A 19,851-nucleotide genomic window follows, 5' to 3' on the forward strand; every position below is an offset into this window, starting at 1 on the left:
ATGAGATGAATCCTCAAAGTGGGCCACCGGGGGACGGCTCATTAAATTTTAATATCATTCAAAGGAGCCTTCTTTTGGAGGGGGACATGTAGGCAGGTAGACTTTGCAAACGTACACCTGCAGATGGGGACCGGCATACAGAGCGCAGTCGCTCTCTGCTGCTGGCTTGAACTGTGTAGGTGAAGGTAGAACACAGAGTGCAGGCCCAGAGGAGATTGTGTTCTGAATGGGAACACGTTGTTGGGGACTGTGTGTGTGTCACAAGTTGCCTGATCAGGAATGGAACGGTTCATATCTTTCTTTGCATTATTTCTGCATCTAGCTGGTCACCAGGACTCAAGTATTCACCCGTGCAAACTTCTGTTTGACCTCAGCGTTACACTCCAACTAATAATGAATTACCTTCAGATGTCAAAGGCTCTTTAATCTGTGTGAACACTTGCTTTGGACATTATATTGTATCTTAGCCGTAGCTAAGGTCAAAATACTTAATGATGCATCACAGCCAATCAGATGCATGTAGTGTTTAATGAGCAGCTGTGTGGTGCAGGACAAAGCCATTGAGAGAGAGAGTTGCGTCAACTCTGTAGTTTTTTTCACAGCAATGGTGGTTCATGGAGCCTCTCAATAGTTCCCAGAAATTAGCAAGCGCATGGAGTTGCATGAAAGCAGAGTGATTTATGTGAATTTTTAACCCATGTAAAGACGAAAGTTTGTATAATGATAAAAAATGAAAGAAATAAAAAATTCAAAGAAATAGCACAACTTCCTGGAACTATCTGAAGGCTCCATTAATCATGTGACATGTTAAAAAAACTTCCGTTCAGATCTTCTCTATTAAGTGCTCTGGCGGAGGACTAAATCTGGACCAATCAGATCTCACCACGGGCGGAGCTAGCTAGCATTACGTTACAGAAATAGTGCTGCCAAGTTAGTGACTTTATAGTTACATTTTGTGACTTTTCAGACCTCTTTTGCAACTTTTTTATGCCACCAAGCTAGCAATCTAGCGACTTCTTGGTCAAACCTCAGCCTGTTTTTTACCAAGTAACCCTGTTATACTGTTTTGGTGTGAAAAAAAACGTATGTTTAAAGTACATGTAATTGGCAACAGTATAAATTGGCAACACTAGACAGAAATGCAAATTATCATCAATATCTGTTTTTCTCTCTCATTTAGGAAATCGTATGAAATATTGTGTTGTCAAAGTTGACTAGCACTTTTTAATAAATGTTATTGGTTAGATATCTGTAAAGATACAAAAAAAACACGAACTATTGAGATGTGAGGTTTAAGAAGGACAGCAGCGATATGCCCATTACCATATGATGAAATCTGACCAAATTTAGCAACCTTTGATGTATGCTTTAGTTCCATTCCAATTAAGTGAAACATGACTGTGTTGCTTACTGAGTATGGTGTGTTTCGTTTGAGGTCAAGACAGAGTTTGCACAACAACAAAGACGGGAGTGTATGGATGTTTCTAAATAATCTTGCGGTACATTCTGAGGTGTAATGAGATTTATAGGGACATCATATTGATGTTAATATTTTCTTTTCATTCTGTAATCCCCTGATATCTTTCACTGGTGTTTTATCAAATTTCTCAGGAGTAACAAAAGATTCACAGGAAAAAGCCCTGAAGCAGCTAACCAAAGAAAGGCTGTGGCTAGCATCCCATTATGCTTTTTAGCACAGAGTATGTTACGTAACATGGGTTAGACAAAAGTAATCAAGGCCCTCTTAAGATCAGAAGACTCCTCTTATCAAGGTCTTTCGTCTGGGATTGATCATTAGCAAAAAGGATGTTAAGTAACACGGCTTTGAGGAAAAAAATACAAAATCATCATGAACTTGATCTTTAATGAGGACTCGGCAGTTACAGAGAGATTTGCAGGTGAAACCGGCTTGTTAAACTTTTAGCACTGAGGCTACTGAGCAGGAAAGAGCTAACAAAGTGGCTCTTGCACCAGCAGTTCCTTTCTGATCCGTCTATTGCCTTCAATTTCTCTTTTTTACCCCTTTCGCACACATTCTCAATTTCTTTTCTTTGTATTTTCTTTCTTTTTTATAGCTAGCGTTAAGCAGTATGATCAAGGGCTTTGCGAGATCAGAAGGGCCCCTAATACACTCTTTCATCAGGGGCCCTCCTGTCTTCAGTGCAGGATTCACCGGGAGTTGACCATTCAGGAGAACCACAGAAAGTTCTGGATAAGGGGATACCAGCGCATGAGCTCTTAAGTTGTACTGAATAAATCCCTGTGTTGGTAAATGGTCTTTCGTAGTCGCGTATGGGAACTGCCTCGTGAAGCACAGCAAAAAAAAAAAAAAACATTACAGGTAATAAATTTCCTAAGGTAACGTGGCAAATATTAGCAAACGATGAAAAAAGTAAAACAATGTTGTATAGCTGAGACCAATGAGAAAACCAAAAAGTACATTAATGTCCCACATATGGGAGCTCAAACAACAAGTGATTCACCACTATTAAAAAGTTTTACCGACACACATGTACAAAACTAGTCCTTATAACCAGGTTCACTCGAGCTATTTGGGAATACAATCTATTTAGCTTATCCCCGCCCCTTCCCGTCACCATATCCAATCTGACCCCTTCCCCACCCCTCACATGTCCGCCCTCACCAGCATATTCCAATGCCTGCGAGCCAATCAGAGCAGTATATCCTTAAACAAATCCAAATGGGGAAGAAAATGACTTTTTTTGTTTTAAATAATGACTTAATCAGCAGAACAGCCACCAAGCAGATAAATTGTCATGCGCATCGTGCTAAAAATATCCAGCCTCCAGTCCACCAGTTTTCAGTATAGACAGCACTTGTGTGATGAAGCCGTATCTGCCAGAAAGCCAATAAATTCCCCGCTACGCTCTTGAGGCAGATTCCTCAGTATCGACGCCCCCAGCCAGGGCTTAAAGAGCATGGGTGCTTTGTGTACATATCTAGATATGTAAATAGGTCCTATACAATAAAACGGTTCCCCCAAAAAATACATTGACAAAAAAAAATTCAAAGACATTCAGTGAATGTCTCTATTGTGCATATTCTCGAGGATTTCTCAATCGCGTCTTTTTCCCCGTATTGATGTATTCCGTATCTTACAGTGCTACCATCAGGAGAACACATGCCTAAATTAGGTAAGCAGCATCTCTGCTCAGAGGAGAGTAATCTACAATCCAGCGCCTCGGGAAAACAATATGTTTCCGTTTGTTTACAAAGGGCCTCCCACACGTCATCTCTTCTCTGATTCCGCCGTTTCCTCTCCGGGTTACGAATCAAACCATTCCTCCATGAACCCCGAACTGATAATTGTTTCCAAGAAATGGTCCTTGTTTTGTCACAATACAAGGAGTAAAAATCAACTCAGTTCGTCTTTCATTAAATCTGAAATCATCTTGCACGTTTTGTGTTTTGTTTTTCCCCTCTGATATAAAAGGATAGTATCGCCCTCGAGGAAAGAGAAAAAAATCTGCATTGTTAATTCCTGTTCCTCTGAACAACTGGAGTAAAGATATTCCTCACTCTGTGATGTCACCTCTGCTTGTTGTCCGTCGCCACACTCAAACTCCACATCCGCGGGAGCGTATCTGTGTGTATGTCAGTGTTTGTGTGTGGCTATACTCTGGTGGTGGAGTGTGAATGGGGATGTGGATGGGGAAGGGTGTTATTCTGTCCGCTGGAGTAGCTGTTATACGGGTGTAAAGAGGTAAGGCCCGGCATGCTGTTGGGAATCATTGTAATGGTGTTTGGGGTCATGAGCGGGATGTCGTCCGGCGAACGGCGCATCGCGAGCGTGTAATCGGGTGGGCAGACAGTTCTCAGGACCACCTCATGGGGGTGCATGGCCTCTCGACATTCCCTCTCCAGATCGCTGTGTTTCATTTGGAGAGACATGATTTCCTCCTCCTGCGTGTGGGGCAGCTCATTGGCGGTGGTCCTTTGCGGGCTGCAGCGTCGATGAACCTCATGTCTCCGTTTATCTTTCTTGTAGTACAGCGCTGCGAAAGCCAAGATGTTGAGGAAGAGCAATGAAGCACCCACGGCGATGGTGACACTGAGCTCGGTGGAATAGTCCCGCTGGTCTACCAGAAAGGGTTGGTTCTGATTCTGGTTGTGGCTGTCCTGCGTTTCCGTGGGGAACGGCGTGGGGTAGGGCCTCTTGGTATTGACTGGGATCTTCTTTGGTGTACGGGGAGTAACCTCGGGTGGAGGCAACTTAGTGGTAGTGGAAACTATCTGGGTGACCTCGTTGAGGCTGTGGAGATGAGGCACCAGTTCCAGCCACAGGTTGACTTTATTGGCACGGTAATGTTCCTTGACACGGGGCTTCAAGCCAATGTGAAGGTATAGCTGGTCCTTCTGGTTGTAACGTGTCCATGCCACTTCCTCAAAGCGGTTGGGTTTGGTGTGGATGAACTTGGTGTCTTGTGGAACTGGCTGGTTGGGATCACTGCAAAAAAAAAAACAGTATAATTATAAGGGAAGCATAAAACACCAGAAGTGATATCTTTAACTGCACAGAACTGCACGTAGAAACCTAGCAGTCTAAGTCAGCTCAAGACAAATATCCTACAACCCATTATCGGCATAGTACCATGTCTGAAAGAGGTGCCTAGAGACCCCTAATACTCTCCCAGAGCTCATTACTGTCTCCTGACAACTGCACCTGCTTTTAAAATTAACAAGAATTAGACTGAAGGAAGAAATTACACATTTGCACACAATCTGATTTGTTGTCCTCCCCCGAGATGGTACAGTGATACATCCAGGCAGACATTTAATTTAAATGGCAGCGATGTCATATAAACTCTAAACTGACTCTAAGTGATCATCACTTTAATCACTGAATTACACCTAAATTGAAGCAAACCAAATTGTTGTTGCATAAAAAGCAGTTGTGTAAATTTAATATAGCCTAACCTAGGGAATCTAGGTGAGCATTTCTGAATGAAAATGATGATATGAAACAATTAAGCAATGATTTAACCTTAGGAACCCTGATGTACCCTGTTTCCTGGCAACACAAGGGTTTTGTGTAGAAGTCAATACGAAACTTAACCTCGAAAATTATGAGTATGGTGGTCTAACACTATGTCATATAAAATATATTTTTAAGCCTAATTCAGGGAAATATAGTTCAACACAAAGCGAATTTTTTTACAAAAGAAGTTGCTTGGAGACTAACCCGGTCTTTGCAAAGTTTGTCCAGTATGTCATCACAACCGCACTGAGCATCACATCATTTTTGGAAAAGTTGCAAGGGAAGAGTTCGGTTGGACCAATCATGGGAAGCCCAAACACATAGGGGATCTCATCACCATGCGCTGCGTCAGCCCAGGGAGGCACCTGCTCTGTTTGGCAGTGATGGTAGAACGCATAGAAATAAGTAGGGGAGCCAAAGCTGGAGTGAAGGTCGGCGGTGGCCACTGCTGGTGCCACCCACTGATGATCTGTGAACAGAGCCAGCAGGGTCTTTCTCCTGGTCTCCGGGTTGTGACGATCTGCCCAGTCAGTGTACATAAACTTAATAGTCTCCCGCAGAATGTCCTTCCCCTCTGGATAACCGTACAAATCGTCCACGAAACTCGACACGGCGTAGTCGAAATCATTGGCTTGCACGCCATTCTCGTTGTCCACGATGAGTTCCACAAACTTTAGCCCCTCGCCCTGGTTGACGCCCAGCATGATGTCATAATTGAGGAACTCCCCTTGTTCCATGAGGATCTGAGGGTCGTCAGGGATAACATCGCCATCAATGACAGGACCGAAGGCGATGTGGTAGCGAGCGGGCTGGATGTCCTGCTCCACTAACTCTTTGTAGTGTTTTTTCTGTAGGCACTCTACCATCTCCACTGTATCTTTGAGGTTGCACCCAACCTTCTTGGCCAGCATGCGGGCATACTTGGCTGGTTGAAAGCTGACAGCCCAGCTGGACAAGGCTGTGCCACTTTGGGCTATGGCCCTTTGGAAAAGACCTGTAAAGGTAGAACAAAGCACGATTACACAGAGAGGAACAGCAGACACTACAGTGGGGTCAAAATGTCTGAGACTAGTGGTTATATTTTGTCAGCATTTTTTTTACATGAATTTTATTAACAGCATAGCATTTGAAAACAAATTTGTATTTGCTTTCATTTCGACATTTCTTAGTATTTTGTCTCCTTTAATTCACAAATTTAAATTATGCTTAGTAACCTAAAAGAATGCAGAATGTTTATATATTTCAAGTCAAAACTTTTTACAGTTTTATATGGTAGGGCTGTCAATCGATTAATCGCGATGAATTAGTATCCAGAAGAAAAGATTGTGTTTACATAATATATGTCTGTGCACTGTGCATAATAATTTTGAATTAATAAAATCTTGTACACACATGCATATATTTAAGAAAAATATAAAATATAAAAATGAATAGACACTTACAGTATATGTAATTTAAATGATTGGTAAATCTCTATAAATACTTCTTAATATTTCCTAAATATAAAATACTTGTATGTGTATGTTTTTTTAATTTATAAATACAACATCAATATGCACAGTACAGAGACATGTATTATGTTAACACAAACTTTTTTTGTTGATGTGATTTATCGTGATTAATCTTTTGACAGCCTTTATTTATTGCAAATCTTTTATTTTGACGTTCACATAAACCCCACATTTTCTATGTTGTCTCAGACTTTTGGAGCCCGCTGATAAACACAGAAGTGCACCTCAGTAAAGAACACATTAATCTCAATTTAGATGTTGTGCAAATCTTAAATGGTTTGGGGAAAGAATGCGCTGATATGAAACGTAAATACGCTGATAAACTTGTATTGCAAACAGAGCTTAACAACATTTTACTTTGTCAGGAAATTTCAGGAGGAAAACATGCTCCCATGATTTTGATTACAGTGCGTTAATGTTAATTAGCTGTTAAAACTCTCTGATCCCATTTTACAACGAAATAATAAAGTTCACCCATACCATTGAAGAGAAGCAGATATCATGCACATCAAGAATGAAATGCAAGTGAGTGAACATGTGCGTGTTTGTGTGTGAGAGGGAGAGAGAGAGAGAGAGAGAGAGAGAGAGAGAGGAATATTGAGTTACTCTGTTACCATGACAACCCTCAGGTCTTAGCAGTGCAGTTATGAGTAAAAACATGTTCTTACTAAAGAAAGAAAAAACTACAAAACACACATACATGGAAATTAAATGGAATTAAGAGGACACTTTACTTCGCAATTCAACAGTGAACAATTGCGTATGAATAGATGAATATGTTTGCGAACGAAGAATACACAGTTAGACAAAAAATATATTTTTTTAATATATCAAACTTTGTCAAGACTAACTTTGCCTTAAGGCAAAACGATAGTACAGACTGCTTGAGTCTCTTCTAGAGGATTCTCTGGGTTCATTTGAATGATAGTGACAACCTTAGAGCAGGTCTGTGCCAAGAGACCTCTTTACAAAGCAATCTTCCAAGCAGAGCGAGTGAAAATGGAATTAAAGTATTTACTCTTTTCGTGCCAATGGTGGGTGAGTGCTCTATTTGAACAACACGCTCACGGTGCCTGGTGACGTGTATGCACTTGACTAAATAAAGATGAGAACATGAAGCAAGCTAGAGAAATTTAATATCCATAAACAAGTGATATCTGGTCAGACTCTGTGATAAAGTGTGCCAGCGGGTGACAAATGAGTTCGGCTAATGCGGGGCCCATGAAGGAACCGCTGTGAGTTTTTTACAATTTTAGTGTCACACCGTTGGGCTGTGTATGAAATTAAGGATTTTTGTGCTTCATATAATAATGAAATAGAGTTGTGTTTCTCAATTGGGGGTCTGTGGAACCGTTGTGATCCATGTTTTTGTTGTATTTATACTTCATACTTCAAAAATACTGGGTTATTTTCAATCAATGGTGAGGCCAAATATAGAAATTTTCTACTGTAGGTTAATTTAACCCTATCTAAAAATGCTTGGTCATATGCAAGCGATAGTTCGGGCAAAAAGGATGAACCCAACGGTTATATTTTACCCAACCACGGGTTACAAAAACATAGCATTTTGGGTTGAAATAATCCAGCAGAGGTTAGTTTATACAGGTAACCCAGGGGTTGGGTTCATCCCTTTTTGACCCTACCGTGGGTTGAAAATAACAATTCTGTCACATTTTGAGGTCAAACTTGTTTTTATGAAACAAGCTTTAATTTCCCTAAAGAATATCCAAATATCCAGAATGAAACCATTTTGTTTGCATCTTGTAAGTCATATGTGTGGAGGACTGTGTGAAATGCATTATATATTGATAATCTTCCCTCCAGTGAGCTGTTTCCTCAAGAGGAACAGTAATCGGATCATTAAGTCTGGAAGTCAAAATTGAGAAGTGGATCAGTGTAAAAAATCTTTCTTTCAGCTTGTTCTTCTTCGCAACGATCAGGTTGATCCAGAGCAAGCCCTTATCTCGTATACAAAAAAAATATTTTAGGATTGTATCTAGCTATTTAAAAACATTTACAAACAGTGAGTCTGTCGCGCAACTAACTAAATGAATAACAATGGCACACAGGGATGAACTACAGCCATTCCAGAAGACAAGACCTTCAAAATGAGCTCATGACACAAGCAGCAGTGGCATGCAGACAAAACACTGTCAAAAGTTAAAACCTCTGCATTGTACCTTTGGTTGAATTGCTCCAACGGTTACCTTCAGAATAATGGGAAATAGTCAGGAGGTTGACACACGACGCCCCGGCTCCAGACCCAAAAACAGTTATGCGTAAAGGGTCACCCCCAAAGAACGCAATGTTTTCGCTCGTCCAGCGCAGGGCCTGGATTAGATCAAGAAGTCCGTAGTTTCCTTTGGCCGCCTGGTCTCCTGTGCTCAAGAAACCTGCAGACAGAAAAAAAATGCCCATGTAAAGCCTTTATTAGGATTGAGAATTGTGCATTATTCATAAGCAAATAGCAGTGGAAGGAACCTAATAATCAGACACAATAACACATTTCTGAAAAAAAACCAGAAACAACCTAGTGTTCCTCCAAACATTTTTTTTTTACATCCATGGATTGTTATGATCGCAATCGTTCACCTCAGGAGAGCTATGTTAAAAACTTTTCATAATTAATTATTTCCTCATTTTGTGGTTGGCTTGACCTCCACTGGTAGACCAAAGGAGTGTATTGACATTTTTGCCTAATGCATTTTTGCCTTTTGAACGACTGTTGTAATATTGTAAATAAGTAGAAAATTTTGAATAAAACTGAATTTTAAAACATTCCTCATCTTGGCTGCTGTAAGCGTTTCATCTAGGTATCTTAGTAAGGCATCATGAAACAAGTTATCGTCTAGACGCACAGATCTGGTGCTTACATAAATCATTCAAATTCCACTAGGTTTTATCTCGCTATGTCTGGCATTAATTTCTAAATGTATGCAGTGTGCTGTATACCTAAACTACATTTACATTATCCTTCTGTGCTTCATTAACCCTGATTGTTTTAAAACAAATTTGCTTTGCTTTGGTTTGCTCTTTGTCTTTTCTTTGGTCAGCCAGTGGAACCATAGCTCTCTGGGGTCATGCAGAAGGCAGCAGATTTGTTACCCCTTGACTTCCAATTAAGTGCACTCGAATAAAAATAAATCAGTTTGCAGAAATACATTATCAGTGTCTGTGAACAATTTGCGATTACAAAGTACTGACCTAGTGGTGCATTTTAATGGAAATTTAGTCACTGACTACTTCACTACAGTATACCTGGGAATACACATCTTGGGGGAGCTTGCGAAATTCTGGCGGTGTGCATGTTCTGTGAACACAGCACTTTGGGTCTTGTAATTGCCCCCACATTCCCAGAACACGTAATATATTAAGCACGGCACCGATTCAACAGCGGCGCAACTGATGCAATATTCTCATTAACAGATGGAATGAGTAGCGAAAACTGTGCAATAAACTTTTGGTCTTTTACAGAAAGCACACCCCCTACCTTCCTTTTGTTAATTGAGTTCTTTATTGGATTTAATTAATCTATTTGTGTTGCTACAGCAGGAAGTTGATCTCCTGGAAGTGGCCGTCCAATACAAGCGCGCATTTAATTGATTCAATTTAGCCAAGGCAGTGTGTAGTGCAAATCAAAAAGACCAGGCGCAGACTTGAAAATGATTAGCAATCAAATGGCAGCCTGTCAGGTGCTCGTGCCTGCCGAGAAGAGGCGTGAGCGCATTTGGCTGCTAACACAGGCAGGCGGCGACACGCTCTCCATTCATGTGCATGCAGAGAAGTGCAATCCAATCACAAAAGAGCCTCCTTAGGCCAGCGAATATAATGGACGGTGAATAGCCTAGGCCTGCGAATGGAGAGGTAGTTGGTACAATGCGCAGAAAACAGATTCACTACAGTGCGCATTAATGAGGCTAATCATGGATTTCTACCACAATAGAGAACGACAGGGACACTTCTGTTTTGCCATGTAAGTGGCCTTTGTGTTCTGGTCTCATTTGAAGGAGGGGCCAGCGGGACACTTTGGAAAGCTGGAAATGGGAAAGAACATTAGAGATGGCTGTTATTACCCATGTTTCCTAAAACTATAAAAGGTAGTAAATAGTTATGCTTCCAGAAGGATGATATTCAATGTGAAATGGGACAAAGTGAAGCACAACAGATACATTACAAATATTTTATTGCAGGCTGTTCTCATGCAAGGTTACCAACATTGGCAAAACAGAGTGGCAAACCTTGGTATTTGTGGGGTCTTAGTAGACACGCTAGTGGTCTCCTTTATAAGATAAGTTACAATTTTCAGCATCATATAATGAATTGGAAAGACTGATAACATCATGTAAAGATGAATCATAACATTGAAAGATGGACACTCTGTTGTATACTGACTGACCTCAAATCAAGTCTACCCGGTCGAGTTTTCACCCATGCCAGGCCTATTGTGGTACCTGAAGTTTCACAGCACGCGCCATTTTGAGAAGTCCCAACAGATGAATAAAACGGAATCAGATTGCAATCACTTGGCCAACACATTGGAATTCACGACTAGATGAGAAAGCCAGGGGGAGGATTAGTTCCAAGTGCCATGTACTTAAATCGATTCCTCTTGGAACCCCAGCAGATGGCTTGAGATGTTAAATTAATCTACGTTTTGAGAGAGAACGGCAATGGTGGCAATGTGCGAAAACATGAAAACTGGGAGAGGTGTCACAGACATTTTATGTTCCTTTCAGGGCCGCAGATAAAAAACTCTAGAGGAGATGTTATGCACTACAGCATTTGCTATACAGTCTCACTCCAAAAAGAAATGTCACAGCTAGACCGCTTATGAGTTATTTGTCTGTTCTGTCTGCACTCACCCGGCAGTGAGACAAATTGGCCCTCCTGTTGTGTTATGTCCCTAAAAATATTTATAGTGTGACAACACCTTCATACTTTTCCTTCCCATCACAGAATTATCATCCGTTTCCTACAACTTCAAGACTAAAAGCAGATGCCATCTGTTCCTGCACCGCAGGCTGGCACTCGAAAATGTTTCTAAACTGCAAGGCACGACAAAATGAACTGCCAAAAGTTGGTCTGAAAAGGTTAGCGCAATAAAACGATGGCAGGAGAGATGGCAGTAAGTTCTGTTGAGTTGTGCCATTGGCACCCCTAGTGGTAATTGACCGTATTGCATGCTAATAATTACTGTATAATGTGTACAGTGACCACAGATGGTATAAATTACAGCCTGTGAGCACGGTCTCACTCGCAGGAGATTAATGCGCCTGAGGTTGGCATAGTCTAACTGCTGCGAACTCCTGTTGGATCCCAACAGAATCTGACATGACAGACCTTTGCCTGACATCACCTCTTTGGTGCTCATCATTTCAAACCTGAAAACTGCTCCTGCAGGCAAAACACACAGATTTTTATTCAAACAGTTTTTTTTCAGAGAGATTTTACATTAAAGTAACCCACTTTCTTCCAGAAAAACCCATCTCCTTTAATTTCTCTCTAAGGGGGATCAGTGACATGCCAAATGCTTTCATGTGAATATATTTCATGAAAATAAACAGTAATAAAAAGTAAATAGCACCCGAGTTTGCAGCATTAGTGCTGAAAATATCGCGTTCCAATGGAGACCAAACAAAAGCGGAGACACAGTAATCTTCCCAAGGTAAATATAGGTAATGAAAGTTAAATGTACATTTCAATAATTGAATGGATTACTGTATTACACTTGGAGAGAGGATGGTGCATTATTTAGCATACATTAGAGCTGTCAGATTCTTATCAGGCTAACATCCCTGTCATATCCCATTTCAGTGGATTGAGTAAATTAAATTACCTCTGGCTAAGACCAGCAGTTTGCGGATTTGGATGAACAGTAGTTCAACACACATTTTACATGGAGTCACATTATCCAATGGAACATAAACAACATAAATGTTTTAATCCTACATATTTTCATTTCTCAAACTAGGTGCTTTAAATTGACTGTAAAACAAAATACCTCTGTTTACATATTCCATAAGCACGATTTCCAAGTTGAAGGAACATCAACAAGATGCCGTAATTGTTCTTAAAATATTATCATGCAACATACATGAAAGCCTCAAACTATGGCACAGCGCTCTTTGAACTGTTCTTCTCGGCAGTTGCATTGCTTGAAAACCTGATCTGAATTGTTAACCAGCTCCCTTTCCATAGAAAAGAACAACATTTGCATACAGATAACAGCCTTCTGCGGTTTAACACACACGCTGCGAGTTCTGAGAGTGTGTGCGGAGGGAGAATAAAACCTTTTCCTAAAAAGTGAGAGTCTAAAGATAGCCCTCCATCTTTTTCCCTCCACTCTCCTCTCTAGCGCACATCCTAGAAATATTCTGTTGCCGTGTGACACTCGTGTGAGAGAGAGAATGTGCCCGATCCATGCCGTCTTGATGACCCTATCGCTAGAAAAACGCTGACCCTGAAACAACTCTTATTTTACAGAGTACATCCACATATTACAGACATCATGTTGATAATGATCCAAGGCTTTTCTGGGGACCGAGAACCCATGCTTCGACTGCGCGGCGAGAGGTGTACGTGACCCGGCAAACCTGCTTGGAACCTGGAGGCAAGGTCTTGCTAATGAGCCTTGACCAGGGAGGGAATGATGCTGAGACGAGCCCCATTTCCAGCTCCCTCCAGTAACAGGGGTGAAAGTAGCATCCGCACACCACGACTCGGTCAGACGCCATATATTTAAAAACAAAACACTGCCATGATGCCAGGGTGTTGGGGACGGTTGCTAGGGTGATATGTGGTTGCCAGGATGTTAGCACATTGTCATTTTTGTTTTTGCAGGCATGTGCTTGCAACTACATTGTTCTGAGTGGATTCTTATTGGCTAAAGCCAGAAAAATGGAATAGTATATATCTTAATAGAAAAACATGGACCGAAATGCATTTGACAAAATGTAAACAATCTTAAGTCCAGACTGAAGATAGGAAAACAAGACAGAGGGAGAGACAGGGAAAGAGAGAGAGAGAGAGAGAGAGAGAGAGAGGGAGAGAGAGGGAAAGAGAGAGAGAAAAAGAGAGAGAGAGGAAGAGAGAGAGAGAGAGAGAGAGGAAGCCAGAGGGAGAGGGAAAGAGAGAGAGAGAGAGAGAGGGAGGGAGAGAGAGAGAGAGAGAGAGAGAGAGAGAGAGAGAGAGAGAGAGAGAGAGAGATTGTCTTTACACTAAAGTTTACAACCACTGCAGAACTGCAGCAGGGAAAAACATGACCTCACTGTGGTGACATGGAGAGGCAAAACAAAACATATCTAGAAACCAAAATAAAAGTTACACATTACTATTTAATGTTTATTCTCTAGTTGTGTCAAATATCCAACAAGTTTAACCCATGACTGCAACCTGTCTCACTCCCGACTCGTCAATTATTGATGCTCGGTCAGCACCCTTCGGCGTCACTTTTGAACACCCAGGGTACCCCTTTGGCTTCTTTGTTTGTAATAAAGAAGCAATTCTATTTTTATTTTAGTTTCAGTGTGTTGTGCTTGGAATATTGCCACCTAAAAAATGCAAGTACAAGCATCGGTATCAGCGAGAACCAGAAAAAAATATTTTGTTACTCGTTTTTAAAAATTAGTATATCAGATTATCCCTACTTTAAATAATATTTTGTTTTATATGTTATTTGATTTCAGTTAACAGATGTTTTAACAGTTTAACTTTTAGAAAACTAAAATATTTTTGTATTGGCAAATCAATGGTGCAGGATACAGGTGAATTTTCGACATATAAAGTGCACGTATAATACAGTCAGAATTAACTTCAACTGGAGTCTTGCATAAGGCTTGTAAAAACCAGCCAAACCCAGTCTGTCTGCAGAGCGGCGAGAGATGATGCCTTATTATTTGTACACAACCACGCACGAAATGCCAGAACTTCAAACCTCCGCCCCCAGTGTTTGGCAAACTCAAGTTTGCTGAGAGCCTCCTGTCTGTCAGTTTTGTCAGATGCTTTTGGTGAAAGAGCAGAAAAACATGAGATGAGGTGTCAGAGAGGCCATGCAAGACGTTAAGGGAACAGTATTGAATGCTTTCTCAGGGTCCACAGCGGTTAACCATGTTTGACAGCTACAGCGGCTCAAACCAAAACCTCTCCGGCCAATCAGAGTCCTCATGGACGTGTATGAACCTGCAGCCAGTGAAGCGCCGTAAAAGAGTGTAAGTGCATTCTGACACCCTCCCAGATTACATGTCACGGGGTGTCACTGGGTCCTAAAGCCCCTTGGATCTATCTCATGGGTTGGATGTGACTGTCGACCCATATCCGCGGTGTCACAGAAGGATCATAATTGTCTTCTTGCACCCATGTCTCCGGCAACAGAGTATCATGAAGTTAAGTTCTGTAAAGAAAGTCCACTTACACACCAGAATGAACTTTTGGATAACATTTTCAGTCTTTGCAGAATTGTTTTATGTAAATGTGGAATATAAATATAATTTACTGTATTTTCCTGTATAGCTTTATAACTTCACTTTGGGCTTAACAATAAGATAAAATTGAGAACCCAGCTTCAAGGAAATGCCATCGTAATCTTTCATGTTTGCCACAGACTAGAATTGGGCAGAGATTTACCAACATAGAGTAATAAGATATAAATATGATGAATTTCACATCTCATTTCTCCAAATGAGTAAATTAAACGCTATATTCAATCAATATAACTTATATTTAATTATTATTATTGGTCAAAATCCACATTATAATATCTCAATATATTATACAGTATATGTTTTTTCATTATTAATAATATTTTTTATCAGAATCATTAAATGTAATTTTGCTGTGGTTATAATTTTATAGATGTAAAATCTCACTATTTTCGACAAGTCATTTGTAACTATTTCAGAAGAAAGACCCGAGATAAAATTGACACTTCAACGAAACACAACAGTGAATGCCATTAACCCTACAGAGCTATGTCCTCTGGGTAAAAAGCATCTTTCCCCTGTTAAGTGATCTCTATGCTGTGCCGTATCAACTGTTATAACAATGAGAATTGTTGTTCAACACCACTTCTATGGAATAACTCAATTCGTAAGAACAAAAAAATCAATAAAATGTATAAAAAAACACAAAAGGGAGCCTAGCAAATAAGAAGAGTCTTACATATCACACTTCAGGAGTCATTACCGTAATAAATTGTGAACGCGACCCGAAAGTCCCCTTCACGCTCACCCACTTCCTCTCTCCTATCTGTTCCAAAACAAACAGAGACAGTTCATCTATAGATCTGGAGCTGATAAGGACAAAATAAAAGCCTATCACTGCCAAAACAAATCTCTATTGGAAAGCAACGTCAAAGGAAGACTTATTCATGCCAAACAAGTATCAGTTTAGTATCCACACCGAATGCTTAAACAGTCAGTCACCAGCTGCTATCAACCCGATAAAGACTTTGACAAGTGAACAGCTTTGTTCTGTCGATCAAGAATCTACACAAAGGAAATAAGCATTTATAAAATAAACAATTATATACTGATCTCACAGACAGAATGAAGTCCTTTCAACAGTAACATATCACCATCCACAGCAGTTATGACGAACAGAGAAAAAAGCACACGTTTAAGCATATGAAGATGTAAACAAGGTTTCATACAACCAACCGAACCTCCTCCAAAATCACAGCTTGAAAGACGACTCCCATAGTAAGAAACATCATCTATCAATTAAGCATGCTTTCTCCTGCCACTCTTTGAAGATGTATCATAAATTCACATTTGTGGTGTGCATGCATCATAAATGAATCATAAGGCAGCCATTCTCGTTTGATTGTATTAGTATTGCAAACATCTTGATGGATTCTGTTGCTTCAAAGGCGCCCATCTAAAAGACTCCAGGCAGGCTTCGAAATGCACAAATCTAGCAGGCTCTTGAAAATTTAAACAGAGACAGACCTTCTTCTGGGACCGGCTGTCAAACCTGTCCTAATATGTGAGAAACACAAACAGCTTGCAATGCGGCATACACTAAAGGCTTGGCTCGAAGACCAAGACGATGGCGGGTCTCCGTTTCATTGCCTGTCTTCAAATGTGGACAAATACACACTCGTACACGTCACAAAAACAGAATTTACCGGACACATTTTGTATATCCGTATTCGAGATGAACATATTTTTATATTTAAACAGTCACAATAAAACAAAATACAGAAAAAAATAGATCTCCATAGAACCCAGTTCTCCTTTTTACCTCAGAAAGACAATGGGAGGTGAAATCCCGTTTGGCAGCTTGATGATTCGGATAAACTATACTGAATATTTGACATTTTGTGTATTTTGTGGGAACACATCGTTCCATAAGAGTTTGCCAAAATATCTGAATGTTCACACCATCCAACCCTCGCGTAATGAGTTAAAAAATGATATTTCGCAAGCTAAATGAGAGAAATAGCTTCAATGATTTAATCTTTATTCACCCACGCTCATTTAAAAAGAATACAAACATAAAATCCTAAACCAAAGAGACATCATTCGACAAAAGCAGATGCCTCATTAGTCGGCCTGTATTTTTACAGGGGCTGTAAAACAGCAGGCTGACCGGGTGAATATGTGCCGGGCTAGGTCATGAGGGGACCATTAACATTGACTGTTAGATTCAGCTCACGGCTTTCATTGAGCGTGACCGAATCTTTGTCAGGAATGAGAATGCTGACAGGCCGATGGTGAGCGGAAACAAGACGTACAGCTGTGAGGCTAGCATCTCTTAATGATAAGGCAGCCCTGTGCCGCACAAATTCCTCTCTCTCCAGGAGCTGTACGTCTGGAAAAGAAATGAAGCTGATTGTGGAATAAGGTTGATGTTGTTTGAGCCAACAAGCGTTAAACTGCATTGATTGATGAAAATCAACACAGAAAAGATCTTCACAGATTCTGTGGTGAACTTTTGAAGATGCTGACATGACGGTTGGCTTGATTTCTTGGGCACGCTCTCAACAAGGCCCCACATTGACTAAGTAAACAACACGGCACGCAACCAGACCGCTGAAAAGCTAGAAGACATGTCCAGAACCTTGCTTGGCCTGCGCTTGCATCGCAGTGATATATGGTGCACCAGCCTGGCAATAATTCCTTTTGTTACAAAGAAACTAACAACTGCTAGTCCACAGCCGGCTTGGTACATTCAGACACCTCCCGGGTGGCCCAGATGGGTGGCTTGGCATCATATCCCTAAAAATTATTATCCATACTCACTGCTGACTCGAATAACCTCAAATCAGCATCTACCACTAAAATACTTTTATTTTCCTAGAGAATAGAAATGATAAAGGGGAGAGAGCGAACAGCCGATCCAATCTCTACAGACAATATTAAGTGTCTGTCAAATTCATCTACATTCACTTTGATAGGATTATCATTCATAAAATTTTGTCATTTAAAGTTTTTCATACAGAGCAACTGATTAAAAGAAAAAATACATCATAGAACAAATTATAAAGATCAAAATGCACCTCTAAAAAATAAAAATGTGAAATAGTCTTTCCTTGAATTTTTTTTGTCTTTAATATTTATATGTATTTCGAACCGAATGCCAGAAAAAGACTGTTAACTTGCTGAGTTCCTTGTGTTTAGGGCTTCACAAAACCGCAATGGCCTCCTTCATTCAAAATTTACAAAATGGATGCTGAGTGACCATGGTGACTACAGCTCTGAATGGTGGCCTGGCGAGCTCAGTGCCGGCCAAGGTTTTGTGTGGTTTGCGGTGTAAAGCAAACGCCACAGCATGCTGATTTAGAGGTGTAGAGGACATGCAGAAAGGGAGCGAACGAGAGAGAGAGCAAGCAATAGAGAGAGAGAGAGAGAGAGAGAGAGAAAGAGTCAGAGCAATAGTGAGATAATTGTCTCCCATATGGGCTTACAAACTGGCATGGCAAAAGACACTTGGACACTCTTGAGCCATGCAATCTCCCATCCTGTTCTGACGTGCAAACATGGAAAAGGATAAAGTGCTGATTCTTGCCAATAATCCGCAGATTGACAAGAGAAAAAACGTCAGAGGCAAAGACTAACAGTCAATCTGTACATGTGTCAGTAGATACACAAACATGATACTACATTATGATATTGCTTTCCCATTTCAGTAAATCAAAGGGATGTACATACGTGAGACACAAATTTACATCACACATAATATGAGTTAACCCAGACATCCAGCTCATTAACAGCTGAACTAAACCCACTCTCACAGCATGGACATTTTTACAGCAACTTTTCCAATTCACAACCACACTGCAATATACAGTACAAGGTTTCCAGTGTGGTATGTTGCCCTTGCCTCCATTAGTTAGCTACTAGGTTGTTAAACTAAAAATTTGACCGTTCTTACACGCCATTTCCCACAAGGGAGAATGGCAACAAACAAACACAGAAAAAGCACACTAAACCAAACACACACACTCACAAAAACAGCAAGACACCAGTTTTAAATTCTTCGGCTAAACACCTGCTGTTGTCGAAGGCGACACATTTATGGCAGGGTGTCCAAATCATTACATTTCCGTGACAACCTCTACAAAGTGACAAAACATGGCCAGGTGGAAATGCCTTACCGCTGTGAATAAACATTATTAGTGGTTTCGGAAAGATAAAAAGGGCTGCTTACTGAGGTCAACTTAATTGAAAATATTGTACCACAGGGACTAAACAATCCAGAAAAACACTCAAGAAATGTACTCAACTGATTTCCAACACAAAAGCATACAAAAATACACAAGTAAACATTGTGTTTTCACCACAGGCCGTAAATAATAAATTAAATGTGTTGATCTTTTGTGTCTCTTCTATCTCAAATTACAGTTGGTAAATATATAATACAAGATCATATTACAAAGTACAACGCAGTGTCCTAATTCACACTTGGATCAGAGAGCCAGTCGCGCACTTTTTAAACCGAAAATACAAACTCGTGCCCCAGCAGACCTTTAGGTCTAGCAATGCCCCTGACATTAACAGTTAATGCATAGTTAAATAAATGAAGAACATGTGTTTTTTTTAAACAATTCATTCCACTAGAGGGGAACAGAATGAGTAAAGGTTTTGGTAAGTGATCTGCTGCCTCGTTGTGATGGAACATCTTCATCGAAGATGACAGGAGGGGACCTAGACCTAAAAAAGTGCTTTAAGATTAAGGGGTGAATTTGTCGTTACCGTTGTGAAGGCCGTTATCAGTGATTTAAACTTGACGCAGGCAGCAACTTGCAGACAGTGGAGTGAAGTCAGAAAGGGTGTTACATGGGTTATTTTAAGCTTGTTAAAAACCACGCCTGCTGGCAATTAAGCAACATGTCTGGATTAA

At 40.5% G+C, this 19,851-nt stretch overlaps 1 protein-coding gene across 3 annotated transcripts in view; it reads right to left on the reverse strand.

Moving 5' to 3' along the window:
- Positions 1-2,643: 2,643 nt before the first annotated feature.
- The window catches only part of nlgn1 (neuroligin 1), a 198,222-nt gene continuing 181,014 nt past the window's right edge, over positions 2,644-19,851 (reverse strand). For all 3 annotated transcript variants that reach the window (XM_056735508.1, XM_056735506.1, XM_056735509.1), the window contains 3 exons: positions 8,691-8,903; positions 5,204-5,993; positions 2,644-4,468 (listed from right to left, as the gene is read on the reverse strand). In XM_056735508.1, coding sequence (XP_056591486.1) covers positions 3,634-4,468; positions 5,204-5,993; positions 8,691-8,903 — 1,838 coding nt within the window. In that variant the 3' untranslated portion in view covers positions 2,644-3,633. The remainder of the gene's footprint in view (positions 4,469-5,203; positions 5,994-8,690; positions 8,904-19,851) is intronic.

This window comes from Triplophysa dalaica, chromosome 21 (genome assembly GCF_015846415.1).
Source record: "Triplophysa dalaica isolate WHDGS20190420 chromosome 21, ASM1584641v1, whole genome shotgun sequence".
NCBI lineage: Eukaryota > Metazoa > Chordata > Actinopteri > Cypriniformes > Nemacheilidae > Triplophysa > Triplophysa dalaica.